The sequence below is a fragment of the Zonotrichia leucophrys genome, chromosome 5 (assembly GCF_028769735.1).
Source record: "Zonotrichia leucophrys gambelii isolate GWCS_2022_RI chromosome 5, RI_Zleu_2.0, whole genome shotgun sequence".
NCBI lineage: Eukaryota > Metazoa > Chordata > Aves > Passeriformes > Passerellidae > Zonotrichia > Zonotrichia leucophrys.
This window is the reverse complement of record NC_088175.1, coordinates 3462146-3478368: the sequence shown is the minus strand read 5'-3', so window position 1 is coordinate 3478368 and position 16223 is coordinate 3462146. Positions and strand designations below refer to the sequence as shown.

The window sequence follows — 16223 nt, the reverse complement described above, 5'->3', positions numbered from 1 at the left end:
CAGCCCTTCCAACCAGTGTCTTCTCATGCTGATGGGAACTCTGACTTTCCACCACTGAGTGGGGGCTTTGCCATCCAACAGAGCAAGTTATGGCAAACATGTGAAGATCAGAACCCAGAGTTTAAGTACTGGGTCACAACAACTGGAGGATAACTCAGCACCCTGTCAGTACACACTGTGAGACTCAGTGTCTAAGAGGAAGTGATCTACAGCAGGAGGGGAAAAAACCAGAAGAACCCTAAACAAATGTGCTGACAGAGCATGAGTGTTGCCTTTTGTATACAAGGCTGGGAGTAACATCAGAATTCAGGGGGACATCCACACAGGAGGAGACCTTCCAGGATGGTAAGTGCCTTTGTCTTCATCTTGAGGGAGCTGAGGGGTGGCCATGGAGAGATGAATGCATCTTGTTCATCTGAGGAACTTCAGACAGCTCCTGGGGAGGATCTGGTACAGTGAAAAATCACATTCTTGTTTTTGGAATTCAAAGTCTGACACAATTTGTGGCTGGTGGAGAAAAGTACCAAGAGGTATTTCGGAGGCAAGGAGAAAGGAACCTTAATGTTACAAACAGCAGAGTCCTGTGGGTACTCAGCAGACTGGCATTAGCTGGTGCCCCAGCCTGTGCAGCAGTGCTAATAGTGCTTATATTTATTGCTCTTGGATGAACTTCATTCAGTCATTGAAACTGGCAGCTGGTAGAGCCCTGAAAGTTTTGAGGGAGCCGTAATTAATTGCTGACTAGCTACAATATTATTCTTAAGAATTCTGGTTGTTTCTGTGATGTTTCCCTTCTTGAAAATTAAACTGTTTTAGAGCAGTTCTCACAACTATTGTACAGCAGGTGGGACTTCAACCCATCACCAGTCAAAAACATCAGGAAGTGCTTTGTTTGAACAGGACAGTAGATGATTCTGTCACAGCACTCACAAAATCTTTTCACCTTCGTATTTTAAGAAAAACGCTGCTTTTGGAAGACATTTTGTAATTGTTGCTGAAAAAGAGAAGTGAAACAAGTTGTTTCTGGTAAGCTCCCTCCATCTGAGGCCATCACGTGGCTCTCATAGCACTGACACCTGCAGTTTCCTACCAAGACACTGCCTGGGTTACCCCATGGGGCTTCAGGAGCCAGAGCGACAAGGCAGGCAGAGGGACAAGGGAGCCAGAGAGACACCTCTCAGCTCCAGTCCTGTGATGAGAAGCACTCCTGGTGCTTGTTCCTGGCCAGCCCAGCTATTGAGACAGCTGTGCCAAAGCCACAAGCTGCACAGCATGACCTGCAGCCCCAGTGGGCTCTTCTGGCCCAGCCTGAAGGGCTGCTGCTGTTTGTCAGGTGCCTTTCTTCTCCTCCTTTAAAATAGCTCTGTCTCACTTTCTACCCAGCTCTTTCACATCTTCACTCTTGCTCTCTCTTCCCTTCCTTCCCACTAAGATTTCTGGGTTGCAATGTGACCCCTTCCTCTCGTGTGTGTTGCTGTCACACCTTTCTCTGTGTGGTGGGTTGATCCCCCATCTGTTTGGGCTGTCAGCTCTTTGGGGTAAGGCAGTGGGTGTTTATACTGTGCTGAAAACATGAACCAGGATTTCAGAGCTGTGGGAATGACCAACTGTCCTTCACTGCTGGCAGCCACTCCATTTCTCCAGATCTGGGAGAATGGATGTTTACCTGCCAGCATTTGTAACTATTTTTAGTGGAAGAACTTGCAGCTGAGCCTGGGGCAGCAAAAGGAAGTGACAGTGAAAAGTGTGAGTAAAACTGCTTTGGGAAGTGGGCCCTGCTGTAGTGATTACAGCTGATAACAACAAGCAGGCCCTGAAATGGAAGCAGGGCTTTCTTCTATGCAGCTCCAGTATGCTTTTAAACAGGAGCGTTTGTACCTTTTATTCCCTCTCCACCTTTTCCATCTTTGTCATTCTCTCATGTCTGCTGTTTTATCACAGGCCCTCCCTTTCCACATCCCTCTCTGCATTCCCCAAGTTTCAGACCCTCCTCCCTTGTCCTCCTGTCCATCCTCCACCTCTTTGGTTCAGCCCCACCAGCACCTGTGACTCGAGGAAGCCTTTGGGGCTGTGTCCAGCCCCTGCCTGCTCCCTGCAGCCACAGCATCCACACAGAAGGGAGGAGTGGGCAGGAGCTGGAAGCAGCAGGGAATGTGTAGGGCCATGCTGCTTTGCTGCTGGGGGAGGCAGACACTGTGACACGTGGCAAGATGGATGGGACAAGCCTGGCAGGATCCTTCCTACATAAACCTTGTTTGAGTGTGGCCACCCACAGAACAACTCCACTGCAGCAGGTTGATCCTCCAGGCCACAAAAACCCAGGGGCTCAGGGGTCAGAACAGGCATTCAGGGACTGGACAGGTGGAGGTATCATCTGGTGGCACCTTCTGAAATCTGCTGCATGCCAGGATCTGCTTCTTGCTTCTCAGAATGAAAAGTGTCATCAGGCTCCTGTTGTGTAAACTCACCTCTGCCAGTGCAGAGATGATCCATGACCCACTGGGCGTGTGTCAAGTTTTTGAGGAGATAAAATAGGCAAGTGCCAGCTCCCCCTGTCTGGCCATCTGCTGTCATATTGGCATATTTTGGTATTTGCTCTTATGGTTGCCTCTGCTGGCAGTAACAAAAGATTGGAGAAATACTGCCTGAGAAGGATAAGAAGATAACTTATTTTCTAGAGTCATGACTGCAACAGGGGAGAAAGGGAATTTGTATTTCAGCCTAGTCCCTGTCCCCTTAACAGAGTCACTTCTGGAAGAGATGCTGGCATTGAAGACAACAGGCACAGGAAGAGAGCAGAAGCCTGACAGAGTCACATGCAGAATGAGGCTGATGCTCTGCACACTATCACCCACTGCTTCTGCATTTAATTACTGCTTGTTGGCAAACATGTTCTCTTGCAACAGGACAAAAGTGGGTGTTGAAGGATGGCTGCAAGAGGCAGTGATGCAGATGTTTACACATTAATTACTGCAGGGATTTTTGTGTGTAGAGAGCACTGGGGGAAAACAGTGGGGACATGTCTCTCTGTCACTTTGGAATCTGTTAATGTCACTCAAGAGCCATAATACAGGAGGATGATGCACAGATCCATGCTCAAATCTCAGAGCACTGTGTAAAGCAGTGGCAGTAACCTGCACTTTTTGTCTGTAATTGGCTGTACACAAATGTTGTCATAAAGCTTTATTTTTCCCCTTGCATACATTTCTGTTTTTCAGATTGTGAAAAAAGCATTAAAAACATCCCTGATGTTTGATGAGTCCTCCAACATGAAATTAGGCGTGAACAATCAAAAAGACGTCAAAACGGTAATTATTGGGATGCACCACATTTGCTTACAAGGGCTGAGATTGTGCTGACATTTCTGAAAAGAAATAACAGGTTGAGAATTATTTTATTGGCCATTTTAGAAAACTGTGTAGGTTTCAATCCCATTTGTAAACAAGTGAGTGACAAAACCCTCATTGATTTATCCGGTAGACTGATCAAACCTTGCCCAGAGGGAGCAATGTGGAGATAAATCCAGCAGCTCAGTCTGGCTCAGGACAAGGAAACCACACTCATACAAACAGCCTCACTTCCACCCCGGCACAGCATTTATTCATGTATTCAGTTGTTCATTTATTCAGACGCCCAGAGTACCTGGACATCACAGTGCATAGCATGGTGACAGCCATGATGTGACTGCAAAATAGATTTCTTACCTTAGAAATAACTTCTAAAACCTAAGTCTTGCTAACAGGTTCATGTGATGAAATGTGGAACTGTTAAAAGTAGGTGAGATTTTTTTTTTTTTTTTGTGGTAGGGTGGAGAACAAGCCAGAGGGGAAAAATTTAACTAGATAGCCTAAAGTTGATTATTTTATTCAAATCAATGCCTGAAATCTGTCAGCACTGTAGATTTTGAGAAAAGCAGAGAAGATTAAAAGCAAGCAGCTTTATCCACACAGAAACTGAAACAGAAACTTTCAGAGGCAAGTGGTTTCTGTGTGGCTTCCCCATGTGCCCTTTTGGGAGCTCAGATTTATGGCTGCAGCCTCAGGACCACCCCCAGACTCAATTCTCCTGCCTGGGGGCTCAGAAGCTCAGCTCTGAAGTCCATGGTGCCTATCACAGGCTGGTGGATGGTTCCAGCTCCCACAAATTGCCATGGGGAGCCAGCCATGATAATTACTGGGGGTAATAGATCTGCATGTGTGGCTGGTTGTCTTTTCCTGCTCAGTACAAGGCAGCATTGAGAGCCTGGTGCTAAAATTTTTTAGCATGTGAGTGGCTGGACTGCAGATCTGAAGCTGCCAGGTAGCCAGGCTACATTTAATTTTTCTGTCTACATTCAGGATAAAAAAATGAAAGTGCAGCAAAAGTGAAATGAAACTAACTCACCACACTAAAATGACTTGGGAATACTGTGCACATGGATAAATTAGATTTGTGTAGTTTCAATTAAGGGAGGTTTAAGACAAAACCAGAACATGTTCAGAAACCACAAAATGTCTTTCTGACTCTGATACTTTCTGAACTGTTTTTTCTCCCCTGACAACACAAACTTCCTTTTTATGGTAATGCTTGGCTTAATCCCACAGCTAATCTTGTGTTAGAAATTTCCCTATTTTTATTTTGGTAGAAACTTTGTTGAACATCCATTGGTCCTGTGCTAAAATAAAGGTCATCAATATCAAAGTAATCACAGCATTTGGGAAAAAAACAAGGGATTGGTATGTTGGCACAAAAAATTAAACCAAAACATTAAACTAAAATCACAGTCTTCACATAAACCAACACCAACCCATTTCCAAATTTTCTTTTTTCCCCCCCCAGTTGCACTTTATTTGATCAGATCTCCTTTCCAGAGTGTTTGTTCCACTTGATTCTCTGATTTCAAGATTTCATGAAATTTCAGGAAGCTCTTCCTTTCAGGAAAGGAATGAAATCTTGCCATTTCAATGAGGATCAATTGGGCAAGCTTTGGTCCATTTTCTTGCACGTCATGTCATCCCATTGGCTTTTATTGTTTTCACTTAGTTTCAGAATTTTCTCTTTTGTTTTTTAGCAGTTCCTTTCTTCAATTTATTCTCCTGTCTCTTTGTTTACCTTTCTTCCCTGATTTTGGGGTTGCAATGTGTAAAATTTTGGCAACTTCTGTTCCTTCTCACTGCATTTCATTTGAGTTTAAATGAACATTTTAAAGGTCATCTAATCCAACCTCCCTGCAGGGAGAAGGGTCATCTTCAATTAGATCAGGCTGCTCAGGGCCCTGTCCAAGCAGACCTTGAACAGCTCCTCACTTTCAGTGCTGTCCCTGAGAACACTGTCTGGCAGGAGCTGCAAGTGGATCTCCCATTCAAAGATTGTGATTTATTCACCTGCACAGGCAGTCATCCATGAGCTGGTGCATCAATGCCTTGGTGATCACTTAAATCTTCTCCTCTGTGTGTTCTGTTCTAGTTTCAAATCTTGGGGGCAATTCTGACTCTTGGTCTGGTCCTGGGGGCTTTTTACTTCCTGAGCATGGACAGCACAGCTGATGGTAACGGAGAAGCAGCAGCAATTGTCAGCATTTACAGAAATGTGGAGGAGGAAGGACTGTACGGAGATGCCCCAGAGGAAGAAGGACTCTATGGGGATATCCCAGGAGGCACCAACAGATGCAATGACTCCTGCAGGTGAGTCGGGTTAGATGGCACATGGAGAAAGTCGTCACCAGAGGAAGGAATAGCTACAGCACTGATAATATCAGCATGGGTTTTATTCCCTTCTCACTGTATCATAAGTGATGAAGCACCACTAATTTAGGAGAACTGCTAATTTGGGGTGCTGTTTAGGCACTGGGTAATTGGCAGCTGCGTGCTGTGAGGGGCAATAGGAGCAGTATCACAGCTCCTCTCCCAGTCCTGTGCCTGTAATGTTCATTCCAGATCAGTTCCTCCTCTGCCCCCTGCAGCCACCCTCCTTTTGTGGCAGCAGTGTCACAGCTGGCAGAGCAGCCTCTCTCAGAGGCTGGAGGGGCAGGGAATGTCTGTGCTGCTTCACCTCCAGGGTGAAGAGGGTACCCTAGCAACATCCAGCTATGGGGGTTTGCTTTTCTCCACATCTTAGGCAGAGTAAAATAAAAAGCTCAGAATGGCTACTGAGAAACCATTCTGCTGAATTTGGGAGGTCACTGTACAGTGATATAAACCTGGCCACAAAAACTAGGGGTAAGGAGAACTGCCAGCCTGTTTGTCCAGCTCATCTTGTTTGCTGCGGAGGTTGGCACCCAGCATGGCCAACTGTGCAGCCTGCCTTGGTGTCCTGCTGGGGTCACAGTCACTTACTTCACAATACAAAATTGCCATTGCAGCTTTGAACTTGTGGAAAATGTTCCTTATGACTTACCCTTCGAGATAAACAGCACTGCAGCCAAACCCTTGTACCAAGCCTGGACAAAACTGCTTGATCTAGCCCAAGAAAAAGTGTATGTGGCTTCTTACTATTGGTCTCTCACTGGGAAGGATATTTGTGTCAATGACTCCTCTTCCAAGCAGGTAAGGTAAAATCAGCAGCAAGCATGTCTGTGATTGTTTTTCCTCATGTCCACGTGGTAGAGGACAGGCTGGCTGTGTGGTCTGTCTCCCAGAGACGTTGCTTAACTCCTCCTGCACATCCAGGAAGGTTGTCCATGCTTTTTTTAAGCAAGACTCCAACTTTCCTCCTTTAGTCAAGTTAGGCTGAAATAAGTGAAATTTCTGACCTTCCTCATGCTGGGGTTCTTCAAAGGAAGTACCCATTAGTAACACTGCCCTTGCATATCTCTTACTACACCTTCTGTAACAAAATATAAAAAATAACAATTCACCACACAGGCTTGTTGTCGTATATATTACAACAGTTCTATTATCGTTATATGTTGTCTTATATATCATGAGTTATTGCATCATTATGATGCAAGGATTCCATAGCACCAGAGTTTCATACTTCAATGTTTCTCACAGGCATCTCCTCAAAGCACTGACTGTTCCTGGTCCTTGCAGCAGCCATCTGACTCCTGAATTCTCTCCCTCCTCTTCCCACCAATCCACTCTTTTATACCACTCGTTCTTATTGGCTATAGGTGTTGCCTGTTATCATCAGGCCTGCTCCTAATCTTTAGTAATGGGTTCCAGCTGCAACTCATTGGGAGATAAGATTACATTCTACATTACCCATGCTGTGTCCCCCTACACAGGGTGAAGATATTCTGCAGAGGTTTGAGAGGTTACTCGCACAGAATGTCTCTTTGTATATTGCAGCAAGCTCACCAACTCTGGCGACAAAATCAAGGGACCTTGAGCTTTTAGAGGAGAAAGGTAATTATTTCCCTTCAGTGATCCCCTCACAGCTTCTGTATTGCAAAAAGGCATCTGTGGGAAACTGGTCTTCAAGGCTTGTTCTGATGTAGTGCTTACATGGATTCACAGGAAAAGCACCATCTGCCCACTAGTTCATGCTTTCTTTCTGTGTTGCCATGCTCTTCAGGATCTTCTGAAAGTTCACATTCTGCATATTGTTTTTCAAGTTACTGTGTTCCCAGAAATGAGTGCTTGTGAATTTTGGTAATTGTTACTGCCTGGAAGAGTCAGGCATGCAGATGTGTTCTGGCTGTTGAGGAACCACCTCCATGCTGTACCTAAACTCTTTTTCCCTCTCTCTTTCTTCAGGGGCTCATGTGAAAAAGATTGATTTTGGACATTTGACAGGAGGAGTGCTGCATAGCAAATTCTGGATAGTAGACATGAAACACATATATATTGGTAGTGCAAACATGGACTGGAGGTCTTTATCTCAGGTAACATCTGCTGCTGCATATTCAGAAATCTGGGGGAAAACTCACATCCTAGCAGATAAGAGAGAAAAATCATAATGATGTAAAATATTGTAAGAGCAGAAGAAACAGCAAAGAAACCTGTTGTTGTTACATTGCAAAGGTTCCATACTGTTGTCTTCTTAATGCAAGAGCTTTGTACCTCTTTGGTGTTTCTCGTGGGCAGCTCTTCTAAGCACCTACTCCTCCTTCTCACAGCAACCAGCTGACTCCAGTTCCCCCTCAACCAACAAACCCATTCTTTTATAGCACTCTTTTTCTTATTGGCTACAGCTGTGGCCTGTTAAAGTCAGGCCTGCTCCTAATCTTTAATAATTAGCCCAGCTGCAGCTCTTTAGGGTTAAGATTACTTTCTATACTACCTTTATTTTCTTGTATTCTATCCCGCTACAGAAACTCCTGGAGGTGGCTCCTCGTGGGGCTGTGACACAGCTTGTTCTCTTTGCAGGTGAAGGAGCTTGGTGCTGTGATGTATAACTGCAGCTGCTTGGCCCAAGACCTCTGGAAAACATTTAGTACCTACTGGGATGTTGGATATCCTAATGCTACCATCCCAGACCCTTGGCCTCTTAATTACTCAACCCACATTAACAAGCATCATCCGCTGGAAGTAGAATTTAATGGAATCTTGACAAAAACCTATTTTTCTGTAAGTATGTTTGAAAATAACACGACAGAGTGTAAAGTGTTTAAGGATTGAGCAGAAAAGTTTCTTCAGCAGTCCTGCTCAATTGCTTGTGTTCCAGGTGGATAATAATTTGTTCCTTAGGTTTCTCTGGGATGTTCAAAGGATAGGGATAAACCCAGCATAAGCTGTCAAACTGTATGGCAGGAACAGTGTGCAGGTCTCTTTTAATCACCTGTAGGCTCAATATATCAATAAATATCTGACCCAGCCAGATATGGAAGGCACGAGGAAAGATGGTGATCCATCTCAAATGCTTCATGATATTTTAGTGAAAAGTAGACAGATCTAAACACAAAGGAGTCTGAGATTTAAAAAAAAAAAAATCACGGATCTACATGTTTTCTTCTTTCTTTTTTTTTTCCAGGCTTCTCCTCCAGCATTTTGCCCAGAAGGTCGCACCCATGACCTCCATGCTATACTCAGTATTATCAGTCAGGCACAGGAGTTTGTCTATGTTTCTGTTATGGAATATTTCCCTACCAGCCGTTTTATTCGGCCAAAAAGGTACAATTTCAATCCTGAGCAAGTCAGCTACTTGTATTATTTAAAGAAAAAAAAATATATGATTCCCCTCCTTCTGCAAGGAAAATATTCAGAATGGGGAGAGCCTTTGCTCTGCATTCACAATCATCCATAGACTGTGCCTTCTATATACCAAGGGACAGGATGGGAGGAAACAGCCTCAAGTTGTGCCAGGGGATGTTTAGATTGGATATTAGGAAAAAGGAATTCATGGAAAGGGTTGTCAGGTATCGGAACAGACTACCCAGGGGAGTGGTGGCCCCACCATCCCTTGAAGTGTTTAAAAATTCTGTGGCTATGGGACTTGAGTACATGTTTCAGTGGTGAACATGGTGCTGCTGCGGGACTGAGAGTTGCACTTGATGACCTTAAAGGTCTTTTCCAGAGCCTGACAATTCCAGGATTCTGTGATTCCAGTCCTGATGCTGCAGGAAGGATGATTACCAACACCTGTGTGCTTTGCTGGTACTCTGGAGCAGCCTCCTGTGCTCTACACACAGAAGAAAAGCTGTGACATGCCATACTAGGGACAGTCAGGTCCAGCGTCCTCCAAAATTCAACACAGCAGCTTTATGAATTGAGAGAGGAAAGGGAACACCAGAAATTTATCTGACATCAGATTTTTCAGAGAAAGCATTGCTGTGCTCTCCTTTTTTGCTCCCATTCTTCTTTCTTGTTGTTCTTTACTTGTGAAGAGTCTTGACTTCCTACTCTATTTCTTGCTTGATGCACTTGACCAATAGTATAGAGGGTGATTCTTGACTCTCCTGACCTTTGCAGTGAGAGCTGAAACAGTCTCTAAAGAAACTTCTGGGTTTTTTCTTTGTTTGGGGGTTGGTGTTTTATTGTTGCTGTTGTTGAGGGGGGTTTTTTGGTTGCTGTTTGGGGTTTTTGTTTTGTTTTTAATAATTCCATCTAAGTTCCAGCAGCAGCTTCAGAGATAAGGTGATAATGATGATCTGGAGTAATCACAGAATCATAGAATGGTTTGGGCTACAGAACATCTCATCCCTCCCCTCCTGTGCCATGGGCAGGGACCCTTTCCACTAGACCAGGCTGCTCAAAGCCCCATCCAGCCTGGCCTTGAGTCTGAACCACTGTCCTGGTCCAAAGACTGCCCAAGGCTCAGCAGAACTGTGCAGGCTCTGCACATGAACCCAAACCTGAGCAGCACAGAAAGTTACACAGCAGCACTGACTCCCAAATCCTCTTAGATAGGCTTGAATTGGGATGTTTATGTGCAACCAAGTGCTCTGAATTATCTGCTTACAACTTTTCTGAGTTTTCCATTTCAACCAGCTAAATGATCTGAGAAAGAAGTTCAAGTGAAAGAATTATGTACAAGACGTCTTGTTGAACAGGGTAAGCTCTAGGCTGCCATTCAGCCAGAATGATACCATGCATCATGTCCCTCTGCCACAACTCTGCAAAGCCTCTGTAGTTCAGCTGAGGCATAGGTGTGTTAGGGGAAGATTTTAGGATAAGAGAGAGATGCAGATAATTCTACTGTCCAAGAAACAAAATTGAGATTAGCCTCTACTTGGAGGATATCTTTAATAAATTCAACACCTCAGAGGATTTTCAGTTTATATGTAACATGATTGAGTCTCTGGGTTTCTCATCTTCTGAGAACCCACTCATCTTTCAGGGAATAAGTTCCCAGAAAGTCTCTTTTCCCCCTTAGGACTGAGTGCATTAATACTCCTTATTCTTCATCTGAAGGCTTAATCCACAGTTTGTGACATCTTGGGCTGATCAGATGCAAACAAGGGTTTGAAAGGCCCAGGGAAAGTGGCACAGGGCCTCGGGCTATCTCCACAGCAACCAGCTGTAGTGCCATGAATTGAAGCTGATTAGTTCATTTTAGGTTCCTCCAGCAGCTGAGGCAGAGGAAACAAAGCTGCTGTCTAATGCCTGAGTATTAATCAACTAGAAACTGATATATTTTAAAAATTGAAACCATTCAAAAATTGCATTTCAAATAGCATGATTTTCCAAGCCTTTCAGGATCTGTAAGTCAAGCCTGAGCCTCAGAGCATGTGGCCAGGCCATTGATAGCAATAGGACGATGCATGGGGGAGGATCAGAGAATTCAGGCCTTTGTACATAAGACCAAAAGGATTAAGTTAGGCAAATTAATTCATCATTGCTCATGGGACTGTGAGCAAATGCTGGACCTCTCTCTGTTATCAGCCCTCCAATCTGTACTAAACATGCCCCTCTCCCTCTGTGCAGTATTTGTTAGGATCTGTGCAGTGAAAATGCCATGTGGGTGTTTGGAGTTACCAGCCCTGGGATGCACATTGTCCAGCTCTTAGTGTTGTGTAGCTGGGTGAAGGATGTTAAAAATGTCCCCCATAGCTACAGCCAACACAAGTGTCAGGAAAATGGATTTTCCCATGTTCAGAGCACAGCTGTGTCCATTACCTTGGGCACACACAATGAGGACAGGGAGGGATGGAGTCTGCCCATGCTGGCTGATGGCACAGGATCACTGCAGACACTGGAAACAGTCTCCAGGGGCCTGAAAAAGCCATATTCTGCAAAACAGTTCTTAGACTTTCCTCTGGTCTCTGCACTGCCCTTTTACTCTGTGCTGTATGAACTGGCTTTACCCTGGAGTTGCTATTGTTATCTTTGGTTTCCCAAGGAGATAAGGATGGTGGCACCACGCTGTGTGTGTGTGTCTGTGTAGGGGCACTTCACTAAGCTTTAAACTTTTGGATGAATTTCACCCCAATTTGGCAGGGTCTGGAGGTCTCAAAACACATTCTGTGAAAAGAACAGACTTGGTAGAAGGCAGAAACCTTGTTTGTACCTCCAGGGAAGCCATGAGTGCTTCACTTACTGGACATCAGAAACCCCATCTGTGCATCATCACTCCTAGTCTCAACTTCACAGCTTTCTAGTGAACTGTTTTTAAAAAATATCCCTTTTTACCTCCCTTTCTGCAGGTACTGGCCAGCCATTGACAATGCCCTGAGGCGTGCAGCTTTCAACCACCGAGTGCAGGTCCGGCTCCTGGTCAGCTGCTGGGCCTACACCGACCCAGCCATGCTCCACTACCTCAGGTCCCTGCGTGCCCTCGACAACCCACACGCCCACATCAGCATCGACGTGGTATGAATAAGAACCCTGATTTTGGACAGGCAGCTTGAGGATATGGCCCCACACTGGTTTCTGAGAATGAGCTGCTGTTCGTGTGTACAAATGTTAGCTTCTAGAGAAGCTGGTTGTCTGGTTTTGCAGTGACTGCTTCCTGTTTTTGTGAAAATAAGGCCCAACATATAATCTTTGAGGAAGCAGCTATTTAAAGCTACTAGTGATATCAGGTATGTGCCTGGCTGTGGCACTTGAGACATTATCCAGGCAGCTGCTTTTGCTGAGCTCTGTGGCAGCAGCAGTTTATATGATAACTTAGTGCTCCTCTCAGAGACCTTTTCCTGCATGGAACATGTTAAGTTGGTCTAATTGATACCATTTTTTTTTAACTGAGAGCTCTGCTGTGTGCCTATACAGAAAGATCTGTTCTTGAGCACTAAATATTGCACACAGGTGATAGGCATTAGGCTGGAATGTATCAGGTGGAGTGGGGATGATGTGGATGCTCCCAACTTGATGCAGTAATCACAACAGAGAAATACCACAGAAGGAGGAGTGGGTTTCAGAAAAAAAAAATAGAAAGGAAAATGTAGATTTTGGTAAGAGTTAACACAAAAAGTTAGGCATTATAGTGGCCTACAGTACCCCTTGTGTCTGTGATCAGCCCATTCTCACACAAAATAAGAGCAGCAATCAGTGGTAAATGCAATCTATTAAACAGCTGCTTAAAACTGCATTTAATTGTCTGCCCTGTAATGATAATAGCTGTGCCACTAATGGAACATTGTGAGGCAAACATTTTCTGTATCTGATCTTAATTGCTTATCCAGTTTTATGTATAGTGGAAGTATTATTTGCTAGTTTTCTCGGATAGGAGTAAGATCCCTTCTATGGTCTATTCAATGACATAGTGCAGTATGTTCTCTTTTGTTCTTTCCACACTCTTCTATTCTTTGAAACTATAGAAAACATGCACTGTCCAATCATGATGTCTGTTCCTCACTCTAGGATTTGTGTTAATATTTTTAATTCCTCTCCCTCCAGAAACTCTTCATTGTTCCTGTTCTCAATCACACAAACATTCCTCATGGGAGAGTGAATCACAACAAGTACATGGTCACTGATAAAGTAGCCTACATCGGTATGTATTCCATTATTCCAAATATTTACAGTATCCCCAGATCTACTGGACTGAGGCTGAGATAGGATCACTTGCAATACCAAAAATACCTCATTTTGCCATATAAAGCAAAGTCTGTCCTAGGTAAAGGAGAACAGATATGAAGGGGAGAAAATAATGTAGGTCAAGTTCAGTAAGAGATTATTTCATATGACTGTGAGCCATTAGGAGCAGAGTGTGACAAGGCTGAGTGCACAGCCTGTGACAAGCACAGCGGGGATTTCACAGCCTGTGTGCTCACAGTGACACAGGGATAGCTGGTGCTCCAGTCCATGACATTACAGTGCTTTAATAAAGAGGAAACTGCTGGGAGGAATTAATTCCATGCACTGTTTGTTGAACAGAATTCTAGGAAAGGAAATGAGAAAACAGTAATGTCAACTGTGCGTTGCTCCCGAAAGCCAGGATGGTGTTTACATTTCATTCTTTTATTAGGAACCCTCAAAAAAGGAGACGTGAAAGTGCTCTGTCACTTCAGCCAGCTCATCCTCCCAGCAATACACTCCAGCAAATAGTCTCATCTTCCAACTGGCTGAGGGTTTACAGCTCCAGTTGCCTTCAATACTTTAATAACCTGTTTCATACTTGAAGGCAGATACGTAGATGATTTGTTTTCATGCCTAAGCACCTTCTGGAATTGGCAGATTTTTCTGGCAAAGGCAATCACAAGGGCAAGTGTGTAAGTGATAGAATGTGCATTGTTCACAGTGCTTGATTTGGAGAGAGCCCCAGACAATGTCTGCAGCTGGATTTCCAGCTTTGCCTGGTTTAGAAGCAGGCTTTGCGTGTCAAGCTCAGAACAGCTCCCGAGGGTTTATTGATCAGGAGTCCAGTTCCTCCTTTTGTTTTCCTTTAACAAGTGAAGAGAACTAAGTAAATTAAAGACTTTTTTCTTCAAACACTGAAACCCATGTCAAACACTGGCTTTTACTTCTCTTAATACTCAAATATTGCACTTTATTGCCATGTTCATGAGTCAATTTGTACACTCTGTCACAGACTGTAATGAATCAGAAGGTTATGAACCTTCAGGGTTGCAGTTAATAGCAAGTTTTCAAAACCTGAGGTCTGGCATAAGAAGGAGGTGACCTGATTTTTGCTGCTTCGTTGGTCCTAATGAGATTTGCAGTCATAGAGCAAATCAACAAAGCCCAGAGATCAAACAGAGCACTGGGAAATGAATGTTTTCTAATCAGCTGCTTTTCCATTGCACAGGGACTTCCAATTGGTCAGAAAACTACTTCACTGATACAGCTGGTGTGGGACTAATTATCAAACAGGATTCAACCAACCTGCAAAGAAGGCAACAACCTGTCCAGGAGCAGATGAAAGATCTTTTTGAGAGAGACTGGAATTCCCAATATGTGGTGAATCTGGAAGATGTGCAGGGACAGAAAGACTGTAAATGGGATTAGACCTGAAGTGAATTGAAATGTGCACTTAAAATAGAAACAAAAAAATGTATTTGAATGTTGTTCACATGCAAATCAAGGAACTCTCTTCTTTTTGTCTTGGTCAGAGAAATCACTTCCTCGTGGCATCCACACTGGTGGCATGAGAATTTCTGATAGTTGACTCTACCTGCAAAACCACCAGTCAGTGTGTGATGGTTGATTTTTTGGTGTGATTACCTCATTGCAGAGTTAATGAAATGTATACAATGTTGTATGACAAGCTGTCTGACATTAAAGCAAACATCAGAGACACAGATCATTATTGCTCTGCTATTTTATCTTTAGAAACTATATATTTCAACCTAAAAGTTCCATTAACAGTGTTTGCTTACATGTGTTTAAACATTTTTTAAAAACTCCTGGCCACCTTAACTTTTTAGCCATGTATAATGATCACCCACAATAGGAAGGGTAGATTTTTAAAAGCATTTAGAAATTAGAGACACAGGGATTAATGTTGGTTGAAGAAATTCGAGATTACCTGTTTCTAAGTGTTGAGGCTAGCTGCTAGAGATAAATGCCTGGGATTTAACTTTGGGGCCAGTTTCCAACTCAGCTGCCCTGGAACCTGAAGAGTCTGGGAGTGTTTGGATGTCTGCGTGTCAGTCCTGTGCAGCAAACAGGATGGGGAGCAGGGCAAAGCTGCTCCATGGGTGCTGTTGTGGCTGGGGCATCCTACCTGTGCTGTGGGCAGTGCTTGGAGAGGCTCCTTGCTCCTTCTGGGCTGCCCTGGTGCTGGCCCTGAGCAGTGCTGTGTCTCTGGGCTGCCCTGCCTCCTGCAGTCACTCGGGGACCACAGCCCTGAGCCATCTGGTGCCTGGTATCCGCATCCACTACATCTCTGCCCTGGGTGCCTTCCTGAGGGGACAGGAAAGGAGAGCAGGGCTCGTGCTCCAGCTGTGAGTGACACTGGGCTGGAGCTCCATGAGCCTTGCCAGGGCTGTGCAGACACAAAAATCCACACACAAATAAGGATTTTTAGAGATGACCCCATCAATGTTGTGTTTTTTGGTTTCCAGGCTGCTCTTTAGCTATCTCTTCAGACATTTTCAAGATTCCTTGGAGTATTTTATCCATCATTACAAATAAATGTTCTTGTTACTGTGGCAGATTTTCTAAGACATGTAGTTACATGTACAGATATCATTGAAATTTTGAGAGTATTCACATACATGCCAAAATACTGAGGAACATGCTGGTGCTTTTCGTGCTCTCATCCCCTATTTCCTAACAAGAGCTAGTTTGAAAATCTTAGGCGTTACATCTTCAACCAACAAAAGAGTTTCCTGTAGAGGAGCACACTCCTCTAGATGGCACTCCAAGCTGTGTTTTCTATTTTGGCAGGGATAGACATTGCAGGAGGAAGACGAAAACTTCCTTCTCTCCTACTCGGGAGCTCAAATCTGACAGTGCTGGATTAGTTTTTCAGTGGGACAG

The 16223-nt window shown here is 44.1% G+C and overlaps 1 protein-coding gene across 1 annotated transcript; it reads left to right on the top strand.

Moving 5' to 3' along the window:
• Positions 1–14: 14 nt before the first annotated feature.
• On the top strand, positions 15–15042 carry PLD4 (phospholipase D family member 4). The gene is made up of 11 exons (XM_064714050.1): positions 15–345; positions 3219–3308; positions 5446–5663; positions 6341–6524; positions 7205–7325; positions 7677–7804; positions 8289–8489; positions 8893–9032; positions 12005–12170; positions 13197–13293; positions 14548–15042. The coding sequence occupies exons 1-11, from the start codon at positions 343–345 to the stop codon at positions 14745–14747; spliced, it is 1548 nt and encodes a 515-aa protein (XP_064570120.1). The 5' UTR covers positions 15–342; the 3' UTR covers positions 14748–15042.
• The last annotated feature ends 1181 nt before the right edge of the window (positions 15043–16223 follow it).

Coding starts and splice junctions, on each gene's coding strand:
- PLD4 (XM_064714050.1), top strand. Junction 6,525..7,204: donor ATGACTCCTCTTCCAAGCAG/GTAAGGTAAAAT, acceptor CCCCCTACACAG/GGTGAAGATATTCTGCAGAG. Junction 7,326..7,676: donor TGAGCTTTTAGAGGAGAAAG/GTAATTATTTCC, acceptor CTCTTTCTTCAG/GGGCTCATGTGAAAAAGATT.